This window comes from Neoarius graeffei, chromosome 9, assembly GCF_027579695.1.
Source record: "Neoarius graeffei isolate fNeoGra1 chromosome 9, fNeoGra1.pri, whole genome shotgun sequence".
NCBI classification, from domain to species: Eukaryota; Metazoa; Chordata; class Actinopteri; order Siluriformes; family Ariidae; genus Neoarius; species Neoarius graeffei.
Window position 1 is genome coordinate 86,050,559 of NC_083577.1, and position 23,918 is coordinate 86,074,476.

Here is a 23,918-nt window from a genome sequence, read left to right on the forward strand (position 1 = left end):
ATATCAAGTGTTACGTGTGATTTCCATCGGGGTGTCATTTGCATCTCACTGATATTACTGTACATTAGGGCGGCACGGTGGTGTAGTGGTTAGCGCTGTCGCCTCACAGCAAGAAGGTCCGGGTTCGAGCCCCGTGGCCGGCGAGGGCCTTTCTGTGCGGAGTTTGCATGTTCTCCCCGTGTCCGCATGGGTTTCCTCCGGGTGCTCCGGTTTCCCCCACAGTCCAAAGACATGCAGGTTAGGTTAACTGGTGACTCTAAATTGACCGTAGGTGTGAATGTGAGTGTGAATGGTTGTCTGTGTCTATGTGTCAGCCCTGTGATGACCTGGCGACTTGTCCAGGGTGTACCCAGCCTTTCACCCGTAGTCAGCTGGGATAGGATCCAACTTGCCTGCGACCCTGTAGGACAGGATAAAGTGGCTAGAGATAATGAGATGAGATGAGATGATATTACATTAACTCTCATACACTTTATTAGGAACACATGTATCATATTTACAAAATTATCCAGTCAGTTAATCGTGTGGCAGCAACACAATGGAAAGAAATTCTGCACATCAGGCATATCTGTTAATAGGTTAATGTTCACAACAAATATCAGGGGAAAATTGTGATCCTGGTGACTTTGACCATGGCAGATGGACTGGGTTGAGTATTTCATTAATTTTGAAGATGAGATTTTTACACACAACAGTCTCTTAAGTTATTGCAGAATGATGCAAGAAACATCTGGTGAGCAGCAGTTATCCAGGTGTCATCTTGGTAAAAGAGGTCAGAGGAGAATGGGTTCTCAGGAAGGCCCTAATCATGGAGAGCTGAAAAAAATACTCAGACCACACAATATGACGAACGTTCAGATGCCTGGGCAACAGCAGGAAACCATATTGGGTTATACTTCCTTCAGCCAAGAACAGGAATCTGACACTACAGTGGGAACAGACTCACAGAAGCTCACAAGAGAGTTTAAAAAAATGGAAAAAAAAAGACCTTTTTTCAGTTTAAATGTTTTTCACAACAATCTATGCACATTTTTTTCAGATAAATAACTTTAATTAAACTTCTAGATCTACATAGAACTTTTGCCAGTTCCATCCCGCTATAACTCGTAGTTTATTGTAGCTCAACCAATTATTATAATTCTTCTCCCACTTATGTGTACGGGAGAAGAATTATAATTAATATGACATGTCATAGTAATTGAAGCATAGTTTTATGCCAGATGCCCTTCCTACCACAACCCTCCCAGTTCTGGGCTTGGAACCAACCATTCACACCTATGGACAGTTTAGAGTAGCCAGTTAACCTAACTGCATGTCTTTGGACTGTGAGGGAAACCGGAGCACCTGGATGAAACCCATACAGACACGGGGAGAACATGCAAACTCCACACAGAAAGGCCCTCGTTGGCCACTGGGCTCGAACCCAGAACCTTCTTGCTGTGAGGCAGCAGTGCTAACCACTACACCACCGTGCCACCATCAAACACTGTTTGTTTGTTTGTTTGTTTTCCAAGTGTGACTGTTATGCTTTTTTATTTTATTTATTTTTTTAAACCTCAGGATAGTGGTGGAGATAACCATCAGCTAGTATGAAAGTTGTTCTGCTTATTATTTATTATCACAGAGGTAAGCCAAATCCAGCTAGCCACTTGAAATGAAAAGACTGAATCTAAAATTCAGTCATAAAAAAGTATGGATACTCTTGTGCATATTTATGTTTTATTTAATTTTACTTAAGACATGGAAGTGCTGTTAACATTATACATGATGTTTCAAATCTACATCTGACTGAGTAGAACGTTCAAAAACATTCAGAAATTCTCTCATGGCAAGAATAAATTCTTAAGATGGTATGATGTGGTATTTGCACAATCGTTTTTAAACCTGAAAAATAAAACCTGTTCTGTGATCATAATTGGAGTCCTTGGAAATTCTTTTACTCAATAAGGGTCTAATTATATGTTCTGCTCTGAGAGCACTTAACTACAGCTACAGTAATTACAACTCCTGTTTTGCATATCACAGTGCTTAGAGCACTTCTGATTGATTTCCCTGCTTCTTAAACACAAAGATCAATGAAATTCTGAAATCCTTCCAAATTATTCCTAGAGTGTGTGGATTTTTAATTTTTTTTTAGCCAATTCGTATGGATGCATACTCCGATAGCTGTTCTCTTGATTGATGGCGGACTGCAGGAGGTTCTCGGGGTGTGGGATGTTGAAGAGTTGCGTACACAATCTGTCGTAATCCATTACCATCACCCCTGCTGTTTCCATTCCATGTGTCTGGTGTGCATTCTTGATCGTTCTGTATATACAAAGTTTCTGAGTGCAAATCATCCGAAGGTGCATCATAGAGGTTATTTTCCTCTTTTGGAAATTCCTGGGTCTTTCCTCTTGTTGTTGTGGTGCTCAGTGGCTTCGGAGAGAATGTTGCATTCTAGAGAGGACAAAGAGATGTTTTTAATGTTGCATAAAAAAGTACAAATAAGAAATTATACCACGTGCTCATAAAGGGCTTACTTTGTGTCTGCGGCTGTTAGCTTTTCTTGAACCTAAAAAAAAAAAAAGAAGGTTTTATGTATTATCAAATGACAAATTGTCAATTTTTGAATACCACGTGAAGTACAACACTCACATCGATTTATGCACAGGAAAGAGATCAACATCACAATCAGGACCAGGACGGGTATTCCAAGGCAGATGAAGACATACAGAAGCCAGCGGACATCCGAGACCTTACCTGGAATTCCACTGGTGTTGTTTGCATTGGCGTGGTCACTGGAGTCTATGGACGACAATTAAACCTCATGATTTTCAGCTCCTATTATATTCTAACTAATACAGTATCAGCTTCATCAAAATTAATTTCCAATATTTTACAGATTCGGATCCATCCCTTACCTGAAACATTGACTTTAATGTTGTGGCTTTCTGATGAAAAGTTTGATGTGGAAATCATACATCTGTAAACACCAGTATCATCTGTTGATATGTTCTCGAAGCTCAAATATGAGATGATGCCATTCAACCCTGTTGGTTCTTGTGCAATTTTTACTTGATTTGATCCAATGATGTCTGTATATTTGTTTTCAGCACCAATTTTATACCATTTAAAAACAGGACTCTCTTTACAATATGTCACAGGGCACATGATGTTTAACTGGTGTTCTCTGGAGGCCGTGTGAACAGTGTTCTTCCGAACTTTGATTTCAGGGACGCATGAACCATCTTGACCTACAGGAAACAAATGGAACTCAACTAATTCTTAAAACACCACCCAAAAAAAAAAAATTGCAATAAAAGTTACTGCATGCTGAACCATACTGAATATTTATTTAAAAATAAATAAATTAATAATAATAATAATAATAATAATAATAATAAAATCACACTTGATTATAAAGTCAGGTTTGTTTGTTTTTTTATACATATGTTTATGCAGAGGAAGAAGACAAAACTGAAAGGTTGACAGTCATATGCGGTGCTGATAGATGTTATTATCTGAGGTTTTAACTGCAAAAAAGTGTTGCAAATGCATGCTTCGGACCAATCTGACGTAGTTGAGTTTAAGTGTGTCATGAAATGCAGTCTACCCAAACCACATTCAACTCCCCTATAGTTTCAAGAATGGATTTTTTCTTCTTTGTACTTTAGTCTCAAGTAAGATTTAAAGCAAAGCTCGATGACGTCAATGAAGAGACACAAGTCTTACTTTTAGGGTTTGTTAATTATTTTACACACGTGTACAAGTATACATCAACACCAGCTCTGAATACGTGTTCATATGTGCTATTTAGATCCATGAGACTGTACATGTGTTTTCTATGAAATACAAATTGAGCCACTGAAGCAGTTTATTATCTGGTACAGCCTGAGGGTTTATCTTTATGACACAAGATGAAACAAATGAAACTGCAACAAGAGGTTTTTTTTTTTTGGGGGGGGGGAGCTGTTTAAAATAAAAACAAATTTTTTTCTTAATTTCTACTTAGACAAGAGAGAATATGGCAGTTAAATATGAACATAGTCCCTGCTCAGTCAACCGATAGATAGATAGATAGATAGATAGATAGATAGATAGATAGATAGATAGATAGATAGATAGATAGATAGATAGATAGATAGATAGATAGATAGATAGATAGATTATTGATTTATTATTATTATTAGTCGTAGTAGTCGTAGTAGTAGTAGTAAGTTTCTCATCTCATCTCATTATCTGTAGCCGCTTTATCCTGTTCTACAGGGTCGCCGGCAAGCTGGAGCCTATCCCAGCTGACTACGGGCGAAAGGCGGGGTACACCCTGGACAAGTCGCCAGGTCATCACAGGGCTGACACATAGACACAGACAACCATTCACACTCGCATTCACACCTACGGTCAATTTAGAGTCACCAGTTAACCTAACCTGCATGTCTTTGGACTGTGGGGGAAACCGGAGCACCCGGAGGAAACCCACGCGGACACGGGGAGAACATGCAAACTCCGCCCAGAAAGGCCCTCGCCGGCCACGGGGCTCGAACCCGGACCTTCTTGCTGTGAGGCGACAGCGCTAACCAAGTAGTAAGTTTAATTATATTAAAATAAACGTGTTCATTATTCCACAGTTCATTTTGTTAACCATGGGGCCATGCCCTACTTGAAACAAGAGTCATCAGGAGATGACATATCTCTTCCCCCCCGGCCCCCACATGAAACCCCACTCCAAATTTTGCTCATTTGAATTGGTTGCCATGGACATATGGAAAAAATAAAAATGACAGAAATCCCAAAATGTCAAAAGGCACAACTCCTCTTGTCATTTAACATAACTGTCAGGTTCTGTGAAAAAAAAAATCCTAATAGTTTTTGAGTTATGCTCCGGAAATTAAATGTTTACAGACGGCCAGAAAGATGGACGGATGGACAGACGGATGGAGCGATAGCTATATATCCCCCCCGCATTATATGCCAGGGGGATAATTAAAAGGAAAGTCAGGCCTGCTCTTTATCTCTTGACTCTTGACGCTGAGAAGGTACATCATGATCTCCTTGGCTAAACATTTGTCCTCCTGTAAAACAACTAGTGGCCCTCAGTGTAAGAAAAAAAAATCATTTAACGTGTTTCAGGATAATATTTTTGTTTCTAGGCCATACTGAGGAAAAACTACCCAGCCATAAAAAACTAAACATATCACAATTTAATGTGAGGCTATTACGTGGGAGACGCAAGAGAACAAAGCGCAAACTTAAAAGTTCTATAATCTAATTTAAAAGAAAAAAATAGCTTGAAACCAATGATATCAAGCAAAAACCAAAACAAACGGTAAGTGAAAGATTGAAAGATCTGGGAGTGATTTCAACAGTTTGAACAACTTTACACGGCAGATTTTAAACAGCGTAAATGAATAAAACAAGTCAACTAATGATCATTGTGCCTTAAAGACAACAAACAGCCAAACAAAAAGATGTTGACTTACCTTGTGTATGTACAGGTAGAGGGTGAATGAAACACACAAGTATGCCGCTTACTACTGAAATAGAAAACAGAATTGGTCTAGCCATGGCGAATGAAGCCAAAACCGCTCTAAAAAACGTGTTTGTGTCAAGGCAGGTTCATTTTCAGTGCTTTAATCTGGATTTAGTCACAGAGTGAACGTTAATGACAGCCTACACATTCTCCTGCTTTCACTCTCTGTGCCTCCCTCTGTCACTCACGCACACACACACGCACATACATACGTGGTTTCCATTTCCTTTGTCTTCTAGTCACCTTCAGCCTGACATCCTCTTCCACATTACTGAGTCAAATGTTGCATTGTTAAAATCCTTATCTCTCTGATTTCATTCCATTGTTTTTCAACCACAAGTCTGAGTGATTCATCTTTACAAAATTCACTCCTCAGTGTGCCGAGTTTCTGAGGCTGTTTTACCTCCAGTCAGATAGAGATGAGATCTACTAGACTGTAAAACATAGCTACTGGTGCGTCTCGCACATTAGGCGTGTAGGAATCGTTGTAGGTGGGTGGAGAACAGAAGCACGGCAGGCCAGAACTGAGTTCTCAAACTCTTTTTATTTCTGCTTTTCAGCGTTCAACATTCTCCCAGGGTGGTACGGTGGTGTAGTGGTTAGCGCTGTCGCCTCACAGCAAGAAGGTCCGGGTTCGAGCCCCGTGGCCGGCGAGGGCCTTTCTGTGTGGAGTTTGCATGTTCTCCCCATGTCCGCGTGGGTTTCCTCTGGGTGCTCCGGTTTCCCCCACAGTCCAAAGACATGCAGGTTAGGTTAACTGGTGACTCTAAATTGAGCGTAGGTGTGAATGTGAGTGTGAATGGTTGTCTGTGTCTATGTGTCAGCCCTGTGATGACCTGGCGACTTGTCCAGGGTGTACCCCGCCTTTCGCCCGTAGTCAGCTGGGATAGGCTCCAGCTTGCCTGCGACCCTGTAGAACAGGATAAAGCGGCTAAAGATAATGAGATGAGATGAGATTCTCCCAGCCGCACACACGCTAGTGTTCTGGTTGGGGAGAGAGCTCCCTTTCTCTGCTCGCTCTCTCCTTTTAAAGGGCGCGGTCACTGGGGAAGACACACAAACACAGGTTAATTCACATCAGGTGCAGTGATTCTGCCACTTACCTTCCCTGACTCCGCCCTCCATTCACAGACCAACGCTTGACCACGCCCCCGCTGCCACAATATGCAACACATGTTTACCCAATATGACTGTTCTTAATAAAACAAGGAGACACAGCATCAGACATGAAACCACTCTCTTCTACAGAGGCTCTGATGATCTGCCAGTGTTCATCACCACATCCAGGCAAAGGCAGGATATGTGGCTTCAAAGACTGGTGAAATGTTTCTCTTAATGGCAATTTATAATCAGTACATATGGATGTTGTTATCTACCAAGATGACATGGTCAGCTGTGTCAAATGCCTTGGACAGGTCGATAAAAAGAGCTGCACAATATTTTTTTACAGTCCAGTGTCTCAATAATATCATTTACAACTTTAATAGCTGCACTCGTTGTACTGTTTTCTTCTAAAACCCGACTGATGCTGTGAGAGAAGACGATGTGTGTCTAAAAATTCTTTAACTTGTTGTTCACTGACAAACTTTTCAAGAACTTTATCTAAGACACATAATTGAGAAATTGGCCTATAATTATTAACATTTGAGGGATCGTTGTCTTTCAGCAATGGGAAAACGTAGGCAAATTTCCATATCCCAGGAAGTTTATTATTATAAATAGAAAGGTTAAAAATATGAGTCAGTGGTTCTGCAATGAAATCAGCAGCTGACCTCAAAAAGTAAGGCTCAAGCTTACCAGGACCTGCAGATTTATCCAGATCCAACTTCTTTAAGGCCCTATGAACCTATCTTACAAGAAGAGGAGTTAATTTGAATGTTTGAACCATAAAATTTGCTGGCAGAGAGCTGAAAACCTTCAGCCCAGAAGTTGGTGAAATGTTTCTCTTCAAGGTAATTTATACATGTGGATGTTGTTCTGAGGTTAACCATATTATTATAATTTAAGCGATATGGGTACTGCACCTCATTTATCAATCTTTGTAGAAAGTTTTCTGTAAATATTTTTGTAGGCCAAACTGAAATAAAAATGATGAATGACACCTACAATCAAGTACCAAGCATGTTCACACCATGGATGATTTCCATTATTCCATCCATCCATTATTGATGCCACTTATCCGTAAGGGCCACAGGAGAAGCTGGAGCCAATCATAGCTGACTTCAGGTGAGAGGTGTGGTAGACCGTGGACAGGTCACCAATCTATCTCAGGGCCAACACAGAGACAAACAACCATTCACACCCATATTCTCACCTATGGGCAATTTAGAGTAGCCAGTTCAGCTAATCCACATGGCTTTGGATTGTGCACAGGCACGAGGAGAACATACAAACTCCACACAGAAAGGCCCCAGTCAGCCACAAAGTTTGAACCGCAGAACCTCATGCTGTGAGGTGACAGTGTTAACTACTGCACCACTGTGCCGTCCTGCAGTCATGACCACAAAATTCCATCAAAGGTAAAGCTCATCAAAGGAGAGCTGAAAATGACTAAATGAACACCAAACAGTAAAAGAATGGTTCCTAAGCATGCCATGAGCAAAATATTCCAATAATGCAGCTCAGCCATTGCAGCACACTGGGATTAAGAGTTGGCAGTGAGAGAGGTTTTCACTTTTCTCACTGAATGGAATGGAATTTTTTACCCTTCTCATTGAATACCCCTCCCACTGCCAACCCTTTATCCCAAAACAATAGAACATAATTTTTTTGATGGCCAGTTAATTGTCCAAATCAATGGAGCAGATTTAAGTTTTTGTGCTTGATCCATTCCTAAGACTGAACAGAATCACCTCAAGTGATCAAAACGGTTCGTCACAATGCGTAAGGTAGGCATATCAGGTGAAAAGTCAAATTCAAGCCAATCTGATCTCATTGAATTCAGAATTGAATGCAGAACAACATACTTTTTTACAAAATTAAAATATGTTTATCCATTCTTGAGATATTACAAATCAAAGATTGAAAAAAGAAGGCTTAATTTTTATTAAACTGCTGTAATATTCTGTATGAGGATCACATGGTCCAAAATGGGCCTCATTAACCAATGAGATCAAAAGTTTTTTCTTCATAACTTTTTTATTTTTCAAGATATTTACATGGAAATTGGCAGGAACATAGATGGTTGTATACTGAATGCAAAGTAGGGCTGCTCGATATTGGAAAAAATCAATATCACGATTTTTTCAGTAAATATTGATATCGCGATTTTTAAAACGATATTTATACACCTTTTTTAAAGCCCCAATCATCAACACCCGAGGCACCGGGCCACATTTTTATAGCACAGGCCTCATAGGCTACCTGTCAACCCTTCCCATTGTACCCTCAAACGCCTTTTACTTAAACTATTTACTGTGCAAGCACGTACTTTGCATAGGTCCTATCGCCTGCACAAGGCTCACGTTCTCCTCACTCAACATTTCCGATCACAGAGGATGGAGCCAGCGCTGGTATTACCAGTGATTACTGCGTAACGTCCACACTGGCTCGTAGTCAGCCAAGGATAAAATCTCTCTCTCACACACACACACACTACAACGTAAGCTTGTGTGTTGTTAAGACACCAACATTAAACACGCACACACACGGACTGGCCATCGGGAGTAGCGGGAGTTTTCCCGGTGGGCCGGTGGTTCAGTGTGGGCCGGCGGAGAAAAAAAAAAAAAAAAAACAGTTGCACGCTGGCCTTTAATATGATAAGCAATGTTAACAGTTTCTTAAAGAAACTGTTAACATTGCTTATCATATTAAAGGCCAGCGCGCAACTGTTTTTTTTTTTTTTTCTCCGCCGGCCCACACTGAACCACCGGCCCACCGGGAAAACTCCCGCTACTCCCGATGGCCAGTCCGTGTGTGAACACGCACAATATAGAGACAAGTCCTTAAGAATTAACATACATGAAAATAGCTCAGCGGCATGTAAACATTCCCTGAAAGTGTAGGTGGCACTGCGGCTAGATGCTACGTGAAATGGCACAAGGCAAACACCATGCGTCGCTCAGTCAACAGACAAAATCCACGAACCCAGTAGTCCTCCTACTACTGTGGGTTAGTGTTCTGTGGCCAAAAACACCCTATGCACAGTCATTCCAAAACATCCCCACTAGTTGCAGGTTATGTCTCAAATACAGATATGCGTTGTGGATTAAGCGATCTATTTTCAAGCATCAGGCTTCTCTTCCTTCATCTTCCAAATGTGGACTCCGCTATCTTTTTGGCATGTCAGCATTGAAATACCATTTGCAGAGATATTTCACTCGAAAAGTAAAAGCAACACATGATTAGGGCTACATGATTAGCAGGGGGACACTGTTTTAAGCGCATGGAATTTTAAAAACAATGTAATTACATCTGAGTCCGTCTACATCGCGCAATAAACCCGTCCTTAGCAGAACCTACTTCAAAGCATGATGCTAGCTGCAGATGCACAAGTCAAAATCAAATGAACCCAAGTAAACATGCCGCGGCGGGCAACATTAATAACCAAATTGCCTTACCTTAAAACGCTGCCTTGACCACAGGACGACTCGCAATTATTCCACTTAAATCCACACGGTTTAACACATCTAACACAGCTAGCAAGCTGGATATGTGCTAATATTGTTGCGCTTGTTTTCTTCCGTAGATGTCATTTTTACATTACCCAGTCCCACATCCAAAAATATGACGTAAATATATGTTAATTGTATTATTATAACTATTAGCAAGCAAATCAAACAACATATTAACAAATCAATATATCAAATCACCCGACATGTATGAAAACAGAAGAACTGATTTTTTACTGTTGCGGAGATATCGCGGGAGTAGAATGGATGACGTATACAAGGCTACGGTGTGCCTTAGGGGACAGAAGGGTTCGTTTTACCTTACAAATGACAAAAAATCGTTTCATATTGATATTATGAATTTTGATATCGTTTGACACCAATATCGATATCGTGATAAAAATACGATATATTGCACAGCTCTAATACAAAGTTTGAAAAATTAGTAAAAACAAATTATGCAAATTAACATTTAATTAGCATTAATTATGCTAATTAGGTCAAATGTTTAAATTGGTACACTTGATAAAAAAGTAATAAAATATTATTTCAAATCCCCTTCTTGTGCTCTGTAGGCCTTTGTACCGGTATTTCTCAAAAGTAGGGCCTACTAGTGTTTATATGAAAGAATATAAATGATTCTTATTTTGATTAATATTCACAGCTTTCAAGTCGAACATCGAAAAAACTGTGAGCCACATCCAATAAACAATTCACATTAACTGAACTGAAATCGACACTCGTGTTTCCGACTTCTGATTTTTTTAAATCTCATTCTGACCACAACATCTCAATATTTTTCATTAAAACAACTACAGTTATATTTTAAAATATATATTTATTTACAGGAATCAGTTTGATTTGAAAAAAATAAGTAGGTAAAGCTATGAAAACTCATTTCAAAGTCTCTCATGAATCATAACATCAAAACTAGCAGAGGGAAAATTTTGCTGAATCCTTCATCAGAAACAGTGAGAGAACATCCCTATAAAAGTGACCTGATTGATATTGATGAGTAATCCAGTGGGAAACCGATCAGAAGAGAGAGAGAGAGAGAGAGAGAGAGAGTGAGCACTGAACAGATCTTAACCAGATACATTTCTTTGGAAAGCAGAGATTATAAGTTTTTTAATGATAGTATTCATGTTAGAAAATATTCAAGAGTTCAGCAATGACAGATTTGGAAACATACGTAGATGAGCGTCTGCATGGACAATTTTCACAACACAGCCAGCGAGCATCTGATATGCCTTGGTAAGGTTATGTTTTTTGCTTTAGATTGCATTATTTCAATCCTTTGCTTTTTGTCATTAATTTGAAACAACTGAATTTCATATCTTCACTACAGTTGTGTGATTTGAAATAAATGTGGTTTAAACATTTGTTTATATCCTGCATTCTATAATCTGGATATAAAATTTCAGTAATGCCAATTATATGATTTGAAACTGATCAATTGAGGTTTGTATTAGAGAGTCTCCTTAAACATACATTTCCTTAAAAACACAGAAACTCTCTGGATATAAATGTTTTAGAAACTGGATTTTCATGAATACATTTAAATTTCTTGTGTAAATGTTCCTGCAGACAATTTAGGAATTGATTCAGGAGTATCTACAGTAGTTTTATAAATGAGGCCCGATATACAGTACTCTCTGAAAGTATTGGAACAGCAAGGCCTATTTATTTATTTATTTATTTATCTATTTATCTTTTGTCTTTGCTTTACACTAAAGATATTTGGATTTGAGATTGAAAGATGGATATGACATGCTAGATCAGAATTTCAGCTTTCCTTTCCTAATATTTACATCAAGATGCATTAAAACGTTTCAGTACAGCACCTTTTCTTTGAACCTGCCCATTTTTCAAGCTATCAAAAACAATTTTGGTATATGTGATTGACAGGTATTTCTTGTTGCCCAGGTGTGCACTGATTGATTGTTTAAACAATTAATAGCTCTAAATGTCTACTCTTGGATTGAGCCCTGGGTTTCACCTGTGAATACTGCATTTGGTTTTAAAAAGGATAAACCAACATGAAGACCAGAGAGCTTTCTACGGGAGAAAAGGTAGCCACTTGCAAGCTGAGAACTTGATCAGAGCCATTGCACAAGCATTGGGCATAGCCCAATGCTTGTGCCAAAACAACAATGTAGAATGTTCTGAAAAGGAAAGAAACCACTGATGTACTAACAACCAGGCATGGAACAGGAAAACAACAGCAGTGTTTGATGACAAACATTTGAGAGATGTGTGAACAAAACCCCCAAAACACCAGTTAGTGACAACACCACTAACACCTACAGAGCAGAAGAAAAAGTATCACAATCCACCATTTGATGAAGACGTTGAGAACAGAAATGTCGAGTCTATACCACAAGGTGCAAACTACTCATCAGCAGTAAGAATCGGAAGGCCAGATTAGAATTCATAAAGAAATGCAGAGATGCGTCACAAAAGTTCTGGAACCAAGATGAACCTCTACCAAAGTGATGGAAAGGCCAAAGTGTGGAGAAAGAAATTATCTGTTCATGATCTGAAACATATCTCATCTCATCTCATTATCTCTAGCCGCTTTATCCTTCTACAGGGTCGCAGGCAAGCTGGAGCCTATCCCAGCTGACTACGGGCGAAAGGCGGGGTACACCCTGGACAAGTCGCCAGGTCATCACAGGGCTGACACATAGACACACAACCATTCACACTCACATTCACACCTACGGTCAATTTAGAGTCACCAGTTAACCTAACCTGCATGTCTTTGGACTGTGGGGGAAACCGGAGCACCCGGAGGAAACCCACGCGGACACGGGGAGAACATGCAAACTCCACACAGAAAGGCCCTCGCCGGCCCCAGGGCTCGAACCCAGGACCTTCTTGCTGTGAGGCGACAGCGCTAACCACTACACCACCGTGCTGCCCTGATCTGAAACATATGAGCTCATTAATCAAGCATGGTGAAGGTAGTGTCATGGGTTGGGCTTGCATGCCTGCTTCTGGAACGGCCTCGCCAATCTTTATTGATGATGTAACTCATGATGGTAGCAACAGAATGAATTCAGAAAAGCATCACAAAAGAAGAATGCAACAGTTTGGTGATGTCAGGTCATCTCTGGCTTGATGTGGTTATTGGTTGCAAGGGATATGTAACCAAATATTTAATAATTATTCCATGAAATCGAATCGTACATGAGCTGATAGCTGATGGGGCGCATGGCACCGAGTTGTCTGTAATCCATGTATGACAAGATTGAGTGGAATAACTGTTTTATTCTGTCCACTTTCACTGGATTTTGAGAAACAGAGCATCTTTATTTTAATTTTTTGCAAATTCGATAAATAAAAACTTCATACAAAACGTCCAACAAAATCACTTCCGCTTCTTAAAGCTGGACTTCTTAAAAACCTATCGATGGGGGGGTCACGTGACGATGGCTGGCTGAAGGCTGTGTCTTCGCGGAGCTCCCACTCTGGTCCCGATATTTTTCAGCCTAAAAGCACCTTATACCAACCTGACGCTACTTTAACGATATTATAATATGGCAAATAAACCTGGCAGTCAGTCTCAGAGAGAAAGACCAGCTAATTTGAGGCAAACAACCCAGTTGAAGATTACGGATCACCCGCCGCGGCCTAGTATGGCAGCTACTTCCTCTCCAGCAGCTAGCAAGACGGAAGCTAGCAGCATGGACATGTCCGAGCTGGTGCGGAAAGTTACTCAAAACATAATTGAAATTATGGAACAGAAGTTTTCAAAACTAACCGACACTTTGGACAAAATCGCCGGCAGCCTGGAAGGTCAGGCTAAACGCATCACTGAAGCTGAACAGCGGGTCGCCGCCATGGAGGATCAGGTCGCCACCCTCGAGCTCTGTCTATCGCAGGTGGAGGTCAGGCAGGTGACCATGGCCGAGCGGATAGACGATGCGGAAAACCGTAGCAGATGTGATAACATACGGATCTTAAATTTGAAGGAAGGCACAGAGGGTGAAAACTCTCTGCAATTCTTTGAATCCTGGCTACCAATGTTGCTCGGTTTGTCCGCTGCAAAGGGCCGCATAAAGATGGACCAAAGAGTGACCGACCCAGACCGGTGATTATCAAACTTCACAACTCCCAGGACAAGCCTCGGATCTTAGCTGCTGCAAGAAAGGCGAAAAACCTGGAACATGGGGGGTCGAGCATCTTCATTCATCAGGACCTGTCCAGGGCGGTTCGGCTGAAGCATCACTCTTATAATGATGTGGTTCAAAAGCTTATAGACAAGGACCTTAGATTCATGATGCGGTTTCTAGCCAGGCTTGTGATACAGCATAACGGGACGGAGCGCAGCTTCAACGACACAGAGGATGCTCGGCGTTTTCTGGCCGCGCTTGACTGACCACACTGTCGGTGAGGTATGGATATAAACACGCCATAAGAAATGGTTGTGCCAGCTCTAGACTTACACCCATAGACTTTTTGTGGCGAGAATCTCTCCATTATGTGGTGTTTTTCTGCCAGGACTTCATTTAGACCAAGCTTAGCTCAGTTAAAAGCTTGAAAGCTATGGAACTTCTTTATTACAATGTTGGTTTCGTTAAAACTCTCTGTGATTTGATCCCTGTGCTCCTCTGTTTTTCTTGTTTACATCCTTGGTGGTTGCTTTATCATACACCGAATAGTTAGAGAGTTAATATAATTTTAAGCACATGGCTCCGTGTCTGACAGAGGAGCGGACACTACTGAATTTTGGCCAGATTTGTTCAGGTGCTATCTAATTATATTGCGGGGGTCTTTTTTTTTTTTTTGGAGGGGGAGGATTGTGTTCTTTTTTCTCTCGTGCCCTCTCTATAGTGATGGCCCCCTTTAGCATCACGTCCCCTTGTAAGACCCCATGGGTATTAGAGACCTACTGGTCACTTTTGAGTTTGTTTTTCTGTCTTGGGTGGGTTTTGGTTCCTTTTAGTGTGAGGTCGTCGTTTGGGGACGACCTCTTTTTTTCTCATAACAGCTTTATTTTCTTTTCTGTTCTTTTCAGTATCTAAGAGCTACAGGTTTTTGTGGACATCAATATTCATGTACATGGGAAATACACCCTTAAGATGAGTGTCACTAAATGGAATGTAAAGGGAGTTAATAATGTAGTTAAAAGATGTAAAATTCTCTCATCTCTCAAAAAGGAAGCAGCCCAGATTGCTTTTATACAAGAGACCCACTTAAGTGACCTTGAACATGTGAAATTAAGAAGAGACTGGGTGGGTCAAGTTTTCTATTCTTCTTTTAATTCCAAAAGTAGGGGTGGCGATCTTGCTTCATAAAAGGCTGCCTTTTACACTTGAAAAATGTATAAAGGATCACAAAGGAAGATATGTAATAATTTCAGATTTCTTATACGCTTATATATTTCTTAAAGGCTTATTCTGGGGTGCATATATTCCCCCAATACATTTGAGGCTTCTTTCTATTCCAAATTTATGGCTGATTTGTCTTCTAGTGCAGGGGTTTTCAAAGTGTGGGAGAGTCAGCCCCCCCTCGGAGAGCAAATAAACAACAGCGCCCCCCCTTACAATTTTTGTTGTTGCTATACTTAATGTTCCATTCGTATTTAAAAAGAAAATGGTTGTTGTACACATTATTTTTTTTCTTTTTCACATTTTAAACATCTGTGCTTTTTAAAACATCTTGTTTTACACATTTTAAACATCTCATAGCATCGTTAGCTAGCACCTCTTGGCAGACAACACACTGCGGCAGTGGAGCATCTTCAGATCCAGTCCATGAAAATCCAAACTTTAAATAATCGTGGTCATACTTCCTTCTTTTTCCAGTCCCCCAGGATTCCACGGGCCTTTTTTGTGATTGTTGCGGGCTAAAATGTCTGATGTTGTGGGGGTTTTCCAAAAAAATTGCGATGAAAGTTGCAGTGTTTTTTAGGTTTTTGTTGCGATTACATTGCGGGAGGAAGTGAAAGTTGCGAGAAATTGTTGCGATTTTCTCTTTTCGTGATTAAAATTGAGTGATATGTTAAATATTAAGTTATTACTGAAAAACTATTGATTAAAAAAACAAAGACACTGAGAAATGGTCCTATAAACAACTTTACCAATGTAAAAGATTACCAGGACTACAAAAATGCAGAAAAATAGGCTTTACTTATCCAAATGCACCTGTTGGTTCAAAAGTTAAAGTGCAGAGAACCTCACAACACAACATGAAGTTACCTTAAAATATAATATAAATGCCTCAGCTTTCATGTAAGAAAAAAAAAAACTATTAATACTAGTACTGTGTGCAGGCAGTCTCTCCTGAAGACTAAATTAAACAATAATTATAAACTAATAAAATAAATGGCTCAGGCTTCATAGAAGAAAAAAACAATTTGAACAGAATCTCACAGTATGATGCTGAAGCTGCCTAAACAATGGAAAATAAAATACCATTTTGGCAAAAATGTTGGCATCCATTAATTTCTTGTATTAAGTAAAAAAAAAATAAAGTACACACAGTCCTTCACTGTAAACAGAACACACTTTCAGTAACAGAATTTAAGACTACAGAAACACTGACTCGCACGTCATGCAATGTTGCCAGATACTGCTGACGTTTTCCAGTCCAAAATATATTCAAAACCCGCCAAAATGCACTTGAAACCGCCAATCTGGCAACACTGCGCGCATGCTGCTTCTCTTGAACATAGACATCCGGAAGTAAGGCAGAAGGTAGTTTGTCGATGTCACCTCAAGACGACGCCAACGATTGGTCAAATTTGCGGGAAAGTTGCGGTGATTGGATATAATTGCAGCACCACCCTGAATTCGCGGGGATTGGTTGAATTTGCGCTGAAGTTGCAAATCGCAACATCCTGGAGGCTCTGTTTTTTTGCTTGGCCGTCTCCTCACTCCCTGTAGCTTTAGGTACTAAAAATCGATCCATTTTGTCTCTCACGTTGCGCCCTCCCTGAAGAACTCTGGCGCCCCCCAGGGGGGGCGCACCCCACACTTTGAAAAGCCCTGTTCTAGTGCATCGCCTCTCATAGTCCTGGGCGGGGACCTAAATGCCTGTCTGAAGCCAGAGCTGGACCAGTGTCCCGTGAAATCCACACGTCCATCTAGATTGGCAGTAGCCACCAAGGCGCTATGTTGTGATTTAAATCTATTTGACGCTTGGAGAATATTGAACCCAAAAATGAAGGACTTCACATTTTTTTTCCCGTCCACATAACTCATTTTCAAGGATTGATTATTTTCTTACCTCAAGACAAGCATTGGATAGAGTTAGAACATGTAGTATAAAAACTATGGCAATTTCTGATCATTCTCTTGTTGGTCTGGAACTTACACCCCCTTATTATGATCCTGCCGCATGTCACTGGTGGCTCAACCCCTCTTTACTTAGTAATCCCACCTTTGTATCTATGTTAGAAGAACAACTGGCGTTCTTTTTCTCTACAAACGATACACCTGAGGTTTCTGCATCTATATTATGGGAGACAGCGAAAGCCTATATAAGGGGAGTTATTATATCTTACACCTCAGCTAAAAGGAAAGAAACGCTGAGACAACAATTAGGGCTTGAATCCCAAATTTCTGTTTTAGAAAGGGAATTTAAACAGTCCCTCTCTAAATCATCTCGGCTGAAGCTGGATGCAACCCGTTCTGCCCTTGACAACCTTCTTACGCAAAAAGCAGAAACCGCAATTGTTTATGCTAGGCACTGATTATTTGAGTCTGCTAATAAAGGGGCAAGGGGCAGGGTTGAATCTAATGTCATCCCATCATTGAAAGATGATAAAGGAGTTAAATTTTTTGAAAATAAACATCTGGTTAATATCATGAAATGGTTTTTATCAAAATTTGTACTCTTCAGAAAGCCTGAGTGACACTGGGGACCAGGCCAGATTTTTGAACCATATAGATCTCCCAACACTGTCAGCTGAGAGCAGGGACCTTCTTTGCCATCTGATCACTAAAGAGGAGGTTTTTGAAACAATTAAATCTTTACCGGGTGGGAAAGCTCCAGGTCCCGATGGATTTTGCCCAGAATTTTATAAGAAAATGGCCAAGTTGGTGGTGGAGCCACTTACCAGAATGTATACAGAGTCCTTTGAACGTGGTACATTACCGTCAATGCTCAATTTGGCCAATATATCGCTTATTTTAAAGAAGGGCAAACCCTCAGACTGCTGCTCATCATATAGGCCAATAAGCCTGATCGGGGTTGACTGTAAATTGTTATCTAAACTCCTTGCCAGGAGACTGGAGGTTCAGCTTCCAGCTCTCATTAAGCCTGATCAGACAGGTTTTATCAGGAACAGGCTTTCACACACTAATGTTAGGCGCCTTCTTAATGTGATTCAATATGCAAACTGTACTCAAGAGAGAATTTTATGTGTAGCTTTAGATGCAGCTAAAGCATTTGATAGAAGGGAATTTGAATATTTGTTTGAAGTTCTTCAGAAGTTTGGACTTGGGCCTGAATTTATTAAGTGGGTTAGGCTGCTCTATAGCGCCCCTATGGCAAGAGCGCTGGTTAATGGTATCGCCTCTGAGGCCTTTCATCTTGGTCGAGGCACGAGGCAGGGCTGCCCCCTGTCCCTTCTACTATTTGCTCTGGCCATCGAGCCATTAGCTGAGGCAATAAAGTGTGCAGATAACATTTTTGGTGTCAGTCTCTGTGGAACTGTTCATGAACTAGCACTTTATGCAGATGATGTTATTCTCTTTTTGATTCAGCCGGAATCTTCTGTTCCAGCCCTCATCTCCACTATACAATTATTTGGCAAGTTCTCAGGTTATAAAATTAATTTTGACAAATCTGAAGCGCTGCCGTTGGGCGACTTTGGGGATAGGGGTGCAATGCCCAATTTTCCCTTTAAATGGTCTGATTCTGGTTTCACATATTTAGGTGTTAAGATCTCTGCCAACCTAAACAACCTGTGTAAGTTAAATTTTCTCCCCGTTTTGTCTTCAATTAAAAGTGACTTGCTCAGGTGGTTTGACCTCCCCCTCTCTTGGATGAGTAGAGTGAGTTTAATTAAAATGAATGTTCTTCCGAGAATCCTGTACCCTATGCAGATGCTCCCTCTGAAGATAAATAATTCTGTTTTCTCTGATATTGATAAAGCTATTTCGAAATTTATCTGGCATGGGAAGAAACCGTGTCTCAGTTTGAGAGTGCTGCGGCTTCCCAGGGAGAGTGGGGGTCTTTCATTGCCTGACTTTAAACTTTATAATTGGGCATGTCATATGCGTACAGTGTTTGGGTGGCTGAAACATTTTATGGATCCTACACAGGAAACCCACATCGATGCTTGGCACTGCCCCTTGTTGTCTCCACTTAGCCTTGTTGTTAATGAGAAGTCTTTACTCCCTGTCAAGGTAAAAGACAGTCCCATTATGATGAACATTGATTTCCTGTAAGACTTTTTCCAAAAATTTAAATATTAAAGGGCAACGCCAGATGCAATGCATGGGAGAGGATTGTTAAGCCCACTCAAAGTAAATGTCCCTCACCGGCTCTTCACCCTATTATTCGGAATAAGGCCTTTCCCCCAGGACTTGATACAAATATATTCCAGTGCTGGTATGATCATGGTATTAAAATTGTTGGAGATTTGTTCGAGAGGGATGAACTGTTGTCTTTTGAACAAATAAGGGCCAAATTTGGTGTTCCATCTCAACATTTTTATGGCTATCTCCAGGTCAGACATTTTATTTATAGCCTAGGTCTCACTGAAGCCCAGCCAATATTCTCAGCTATTGACTTACTTTTGTTACAATGTCAACATAACAAGAAAATTATTTCCCATTTTTAAAGGAAATTACAGTCCCTCAATCTATGTAATATTGATAAAATTAAAGGTTTATGTCACAGGGACTTGGCAACTGAGTTTGGGGAGGAAGCTTGGTCAGATGCGATAGAATAGGCAAGATCTTTTTATGCAGTAGACTAACTGAGAGCCAGTATAGGATCCTTCATAGATTACAACGCACGCCCCAGTCCTTGAACTCTTTCTATCCTGAAATTTTTCCCCTGTGTAGTAAATGCAAGCGGGAGGTTGGGTCTTACATACATTGCATCTGGCGTTGCCCTTTAATATTTACATTTTTGGAAAAAGTCTTACAGGAAATCAACTTAATTTTTGCTATGAACATACAAATAGATCCTGGGTTTTTTTTTCTACTTAATCTCTCAAAGGAGGGACTCTCTTTGTCAAGTGTCCAGCAAAAACTCCTGTACAAGTTACTTCTTTTAGCTAGGAGATGCATTTTATTTCAGTGGATCAAGCCTAGACCTCCATCTGTTAACCAGTGGTATGGAGAGATATTTAAAGTTCTGCCAATGGAGCATCTGAACTCAGTTTTAAAGGGGAACGAGAGTTATTTTGATAAGTTGTGGGTCCCCTTCTTGAACCACCTACCGGGTGATGTAGCGGATTTAGTACGTAGAGGCCGCTGCAATGTGGATTGGCGCCCCCCTTGCACCTCTGTATCTCCCTAATGTTCTTTCTCAAGTGTTGATTTTGTTTTATTGATATGGCTGCACAGTCCCTGTTCCATGTATAATGTCTAAACTGTAAATTCTCTTAGAACTTTCCATGAAAGGTCCGTTATAGTATTGCTATTCTTGTTTGTTTTATTTCTACCTGTATTTTTTTAATATATTTTTATTTTTTATAATTTTTTAATTTTTTATATGCATGTGTATATATATATATATATATATATATATATATATATATATATATATATATATATATATATATATATATAATTTTTTAGTTTATTTTTGCCTCTCTTTTCATGTCATTCAGTCTATGTGATGTTTTTACTTGCTTCTGCTGTCATGTATGTTCTCTGTTCTGTGTCTGTTTAAAAATGAATAAGATATTGGTTAAAAAAAAAAACTATCGATGGCAGCACAAATTGACTTTAGTGTTGTTTTTTGTAGAAAGTGCCGTCTTGCTGTCTTGCCGAGGTATAGAATAGCTTTAGATGTTTATTTAATTCTTCCTTGGACATTTCAGTTCTGTAATTTTCAAACTTCTTTGAACTTTTGAACCAGGCTAAAAAAAATTCAATTAATTGTAATGCTTAAGGATGAAGAATGCAAACAAGCTGGTGAAATGACAGGAGCAATTTGTGGAAAATGCTATAATAATAATAATAATAATAATAATAATAATAATAATAATAAATTATTATTATTATTATTATTATTATTATTATTATTATTTAAAAAAAGATACGCTCTTACTATCAAATACTTTCATTCCATATTTTGTTGCTTTTTTATTTTGGGGGGTTTTGTTTTCGAGTAGAGTTTTTATTTCATCCTCAGTTGGTTCAGCAACACGCTCCGCCATTTTGTTTTTCTCTACTCATGGTATATGAGCTGATATCCTAGTAGTAGAGTAGCCAATCAGAGTGCATGATTGCTCATATCCAGTGAATGTGGATAGAATCATAAATGTTATTTGCTTCAGTTGATTTGAAGCCTATCTGTGCTATAGTTTTGCTCACAAAAAAAGATTGGGTGGTCCATTCTAAGTTCATTCATTCTCTATGTTGCTTATCCATTGCAGGTCACGGGTGAGCTGGAGCCAATTCCGGGTGATATTGTCCGAGAGGCAGGATACACCAGAGACAGGTGGCCAATTAAACACAGAGCTAACACAGAGAGATATTCACACCTAAGGACAATTTAGAGTCACCAGTTGACCGAATCCATGTGTCTTTGGACTGTGAGAGGAAACCAGAGCAAAAGCACCTGGATGAAACCCACACAGGCACGAGAAGAACATGTGAACTTCACTCAGAAAGGCCCTGGTTGACCAGCAGGTTTCAACCCAGAACCTGCTTCCTGTGAGGCAACAGTGTAACCACTGCACCAACATGGTGCCATATTCTAAGCTGTTTAACACATCTAAATGTAAATATCATGAATACAGAATACATGTGCATCAATGAGAATGGGGCTGAGAGTGTAGTGAAGATGCAAGGAGTAGACGTAAAGAAAGTTGGTGAATTAAAGTACCTGGGGTCAACTGTGCAGGAAAATGAGGGCTGCGATAGTGAGGTGAGAGAGTGCAGGCAGGGTGGAGCAGTTGGAGAAGGATTTCAGGAGTCATTTGTGATAGGAAAGTCCCAGCAAAAGTGAAAGGTAAGATGTATAAGACAGTAGTAAGACCAGCTGTGATGTATGGATTGGAGACCGTACCCTTAACGAAGAGACAGGAGGCAAAGTTGGAGGCAAGGCAAGGCAAGGCAAGTTTATTTATATAGCACATTTCATACACAATGGCAGTTCAATGTGCTTTACAGAAGTAAAAACAAAAACAGTAAACAATAGAGAAATAAAATTACATAAAATAATTTTATCTTTATTCTAAAATAATTAATTAAAAGAATTAAAAGAAAATAATAAGAATTAAACAATAGTAGAAATAAAATATTAAAATGGCAAAAAGAAAAAGGAGAAAGAGAAAGAGAAAAAAAAACTAGCAGAATAAAATAGAATAAAGTTAAAATAAATTTAAAACATGCAGAGAAAAAGATTATAAAAAATGTAAAATATTAATTATTTAACAGAAAGCATCTGAAAACAGCTTGGTCTTTAACCTAGATTTGAAGCTGCCAACAGCAGGAGCATTTTTAATGTCCTCTGGCAGTTGGTTCCATAGCTGTACTGCATAGTAGCTAAAAGCTGCTTCACCACACTTTGTTTTAACAACTGGTTTTAATATCAAATCAAATCAAATCAAGTTTATTTGTACAGCGCTTTTAACAATAAACATTGTCGCAAAGCAGCTTTACAGAATTTGAACGACTTAAAACATGAGTTAATTTTATCCCTAATCTATCCCCAATGAGCAAGCCTGTGGCGACGGTGGCAAGGAAAAACTCCCTCAGACGACATGAGGAAGAAACCTCGAGAGGAACCAGACTCAAAAGGGAACCCATCCTCATTTGGGCAACAACAGACAGCCTGACTATAATATTAACAGTTTTAACAGATATAACCCTCAACTGTCCTCATGGGGCCGTCCTTCACAGGAGTGGGGCGATAAAACTCCGACCAGACACAGGGCACCAGGATGGATCAAGCAGGTCCGAGGGGCAGAAGAGGCCAGCATCTCAATCCCAGGATCAACATGTAACTCAGAGGGACAGATGGGGAGAGAGAAAGAAAACACGTTGTTAGGTATGCCCTAAAAATGACAAGTATTAAATCTGTGTGGTAGGCTCGCAGAGACGAGAGTCTTTACATCAGGCATAACACACAATGGCATGTTAATATGGTAAAAAATATATCATGACCTGCTCTGGCTGGATGCTTGATTGGGTGATGGGAGCACACTCCTCAGCAATGATGAGATGCAGATGGGACCCTTAGGCCTGGCCAAGACAATTCAGTTACATTTCACCGGGTCTGGGACATGCGACAGAATGTCTGACGGCCGATTCCCTGCAGGCTACGATAGCCAGTCGAGGTCCCCACCGTCTCCACCAAAAGATTTCCTCTTGACTCCATGTAACTCCGAGGGACAGATTTGGGGTGGGGGGGAGAGAAAGAAAACACAGGTGGTTAGGTATGCCCAATGTCACCTGAATAAGTAGGAACAGTATACATATTGCACCGAGTACAAGCAGGGACTCCGGCAACTAACTATGACAGCATAACTAAAAGGAGAGAGCCAGAAGGTAACACAGGCATGAGGGAGCCCCGGGACATAAAGCAGCAGCCACTACACTGTCAACAAACTCGAGTGAGCAAGCGAGTGGGGACTGACAGCATCCATACATCCCAGT

General features: G+C 40.1%; 1 protein-coding gene across 1 annotated transcript; it reads right to left on the bottom strand.

The window, feature by feature from the left end:
* Window positions 1–466: 466 nt before the first annotated feature.
* LOC132891383 (B- and T-lymphocyte attenuator-like) lies at window positions 467–5,676 on the bottom strand. Its single transcript, XM_060928894.1, has 5 exons — window positions 5,463–5,676; window positions 2,904–3,236; window positions 2,638–2,787; window positions 2,523–2,554; window positions 467–2,439 (listed from the first exon to the last, which is right to left on the bottom strand). Exons 1-5 carry the CDS (start codon window positions 5,545–5,547, stop codon window positions 2,134–2,136), a joined length of 906 nt encoding a protein of 301 aa, XP_060784877.1. The 5' UTR covers window positions 5,548–5,676; the 3' UTR covers window positions 467–2,133.
* Window positions 5,677–23,918: the final 18,242 nt, after the last annotated feature.

Bases quoted from the DNA above. Each gene is read 5' to 3' on its own strand.
- LOC132891383 (XM_060928894.1), bottom strand. From the start codon at position 5,547: ATGGCTAGACCAATTCTGTTTTCTATTTCAGTAGTAAGCGGCATACTT. The intron at 3,237-5,462 runs GTAAGTCAACAT...TGTTTCCTGTAG, and splicing joins TCTACCTGTACATACACAAG to GTCAAGATGGTTCATGCGTC. The intron at 2,555-2,637 runs GTGAGTGTTGTA...TTTTTTTTTTAG, and splicing joins TTTCCTGTGCATAAATCGAT to GTTCAAGAAAAGCTAACAGC.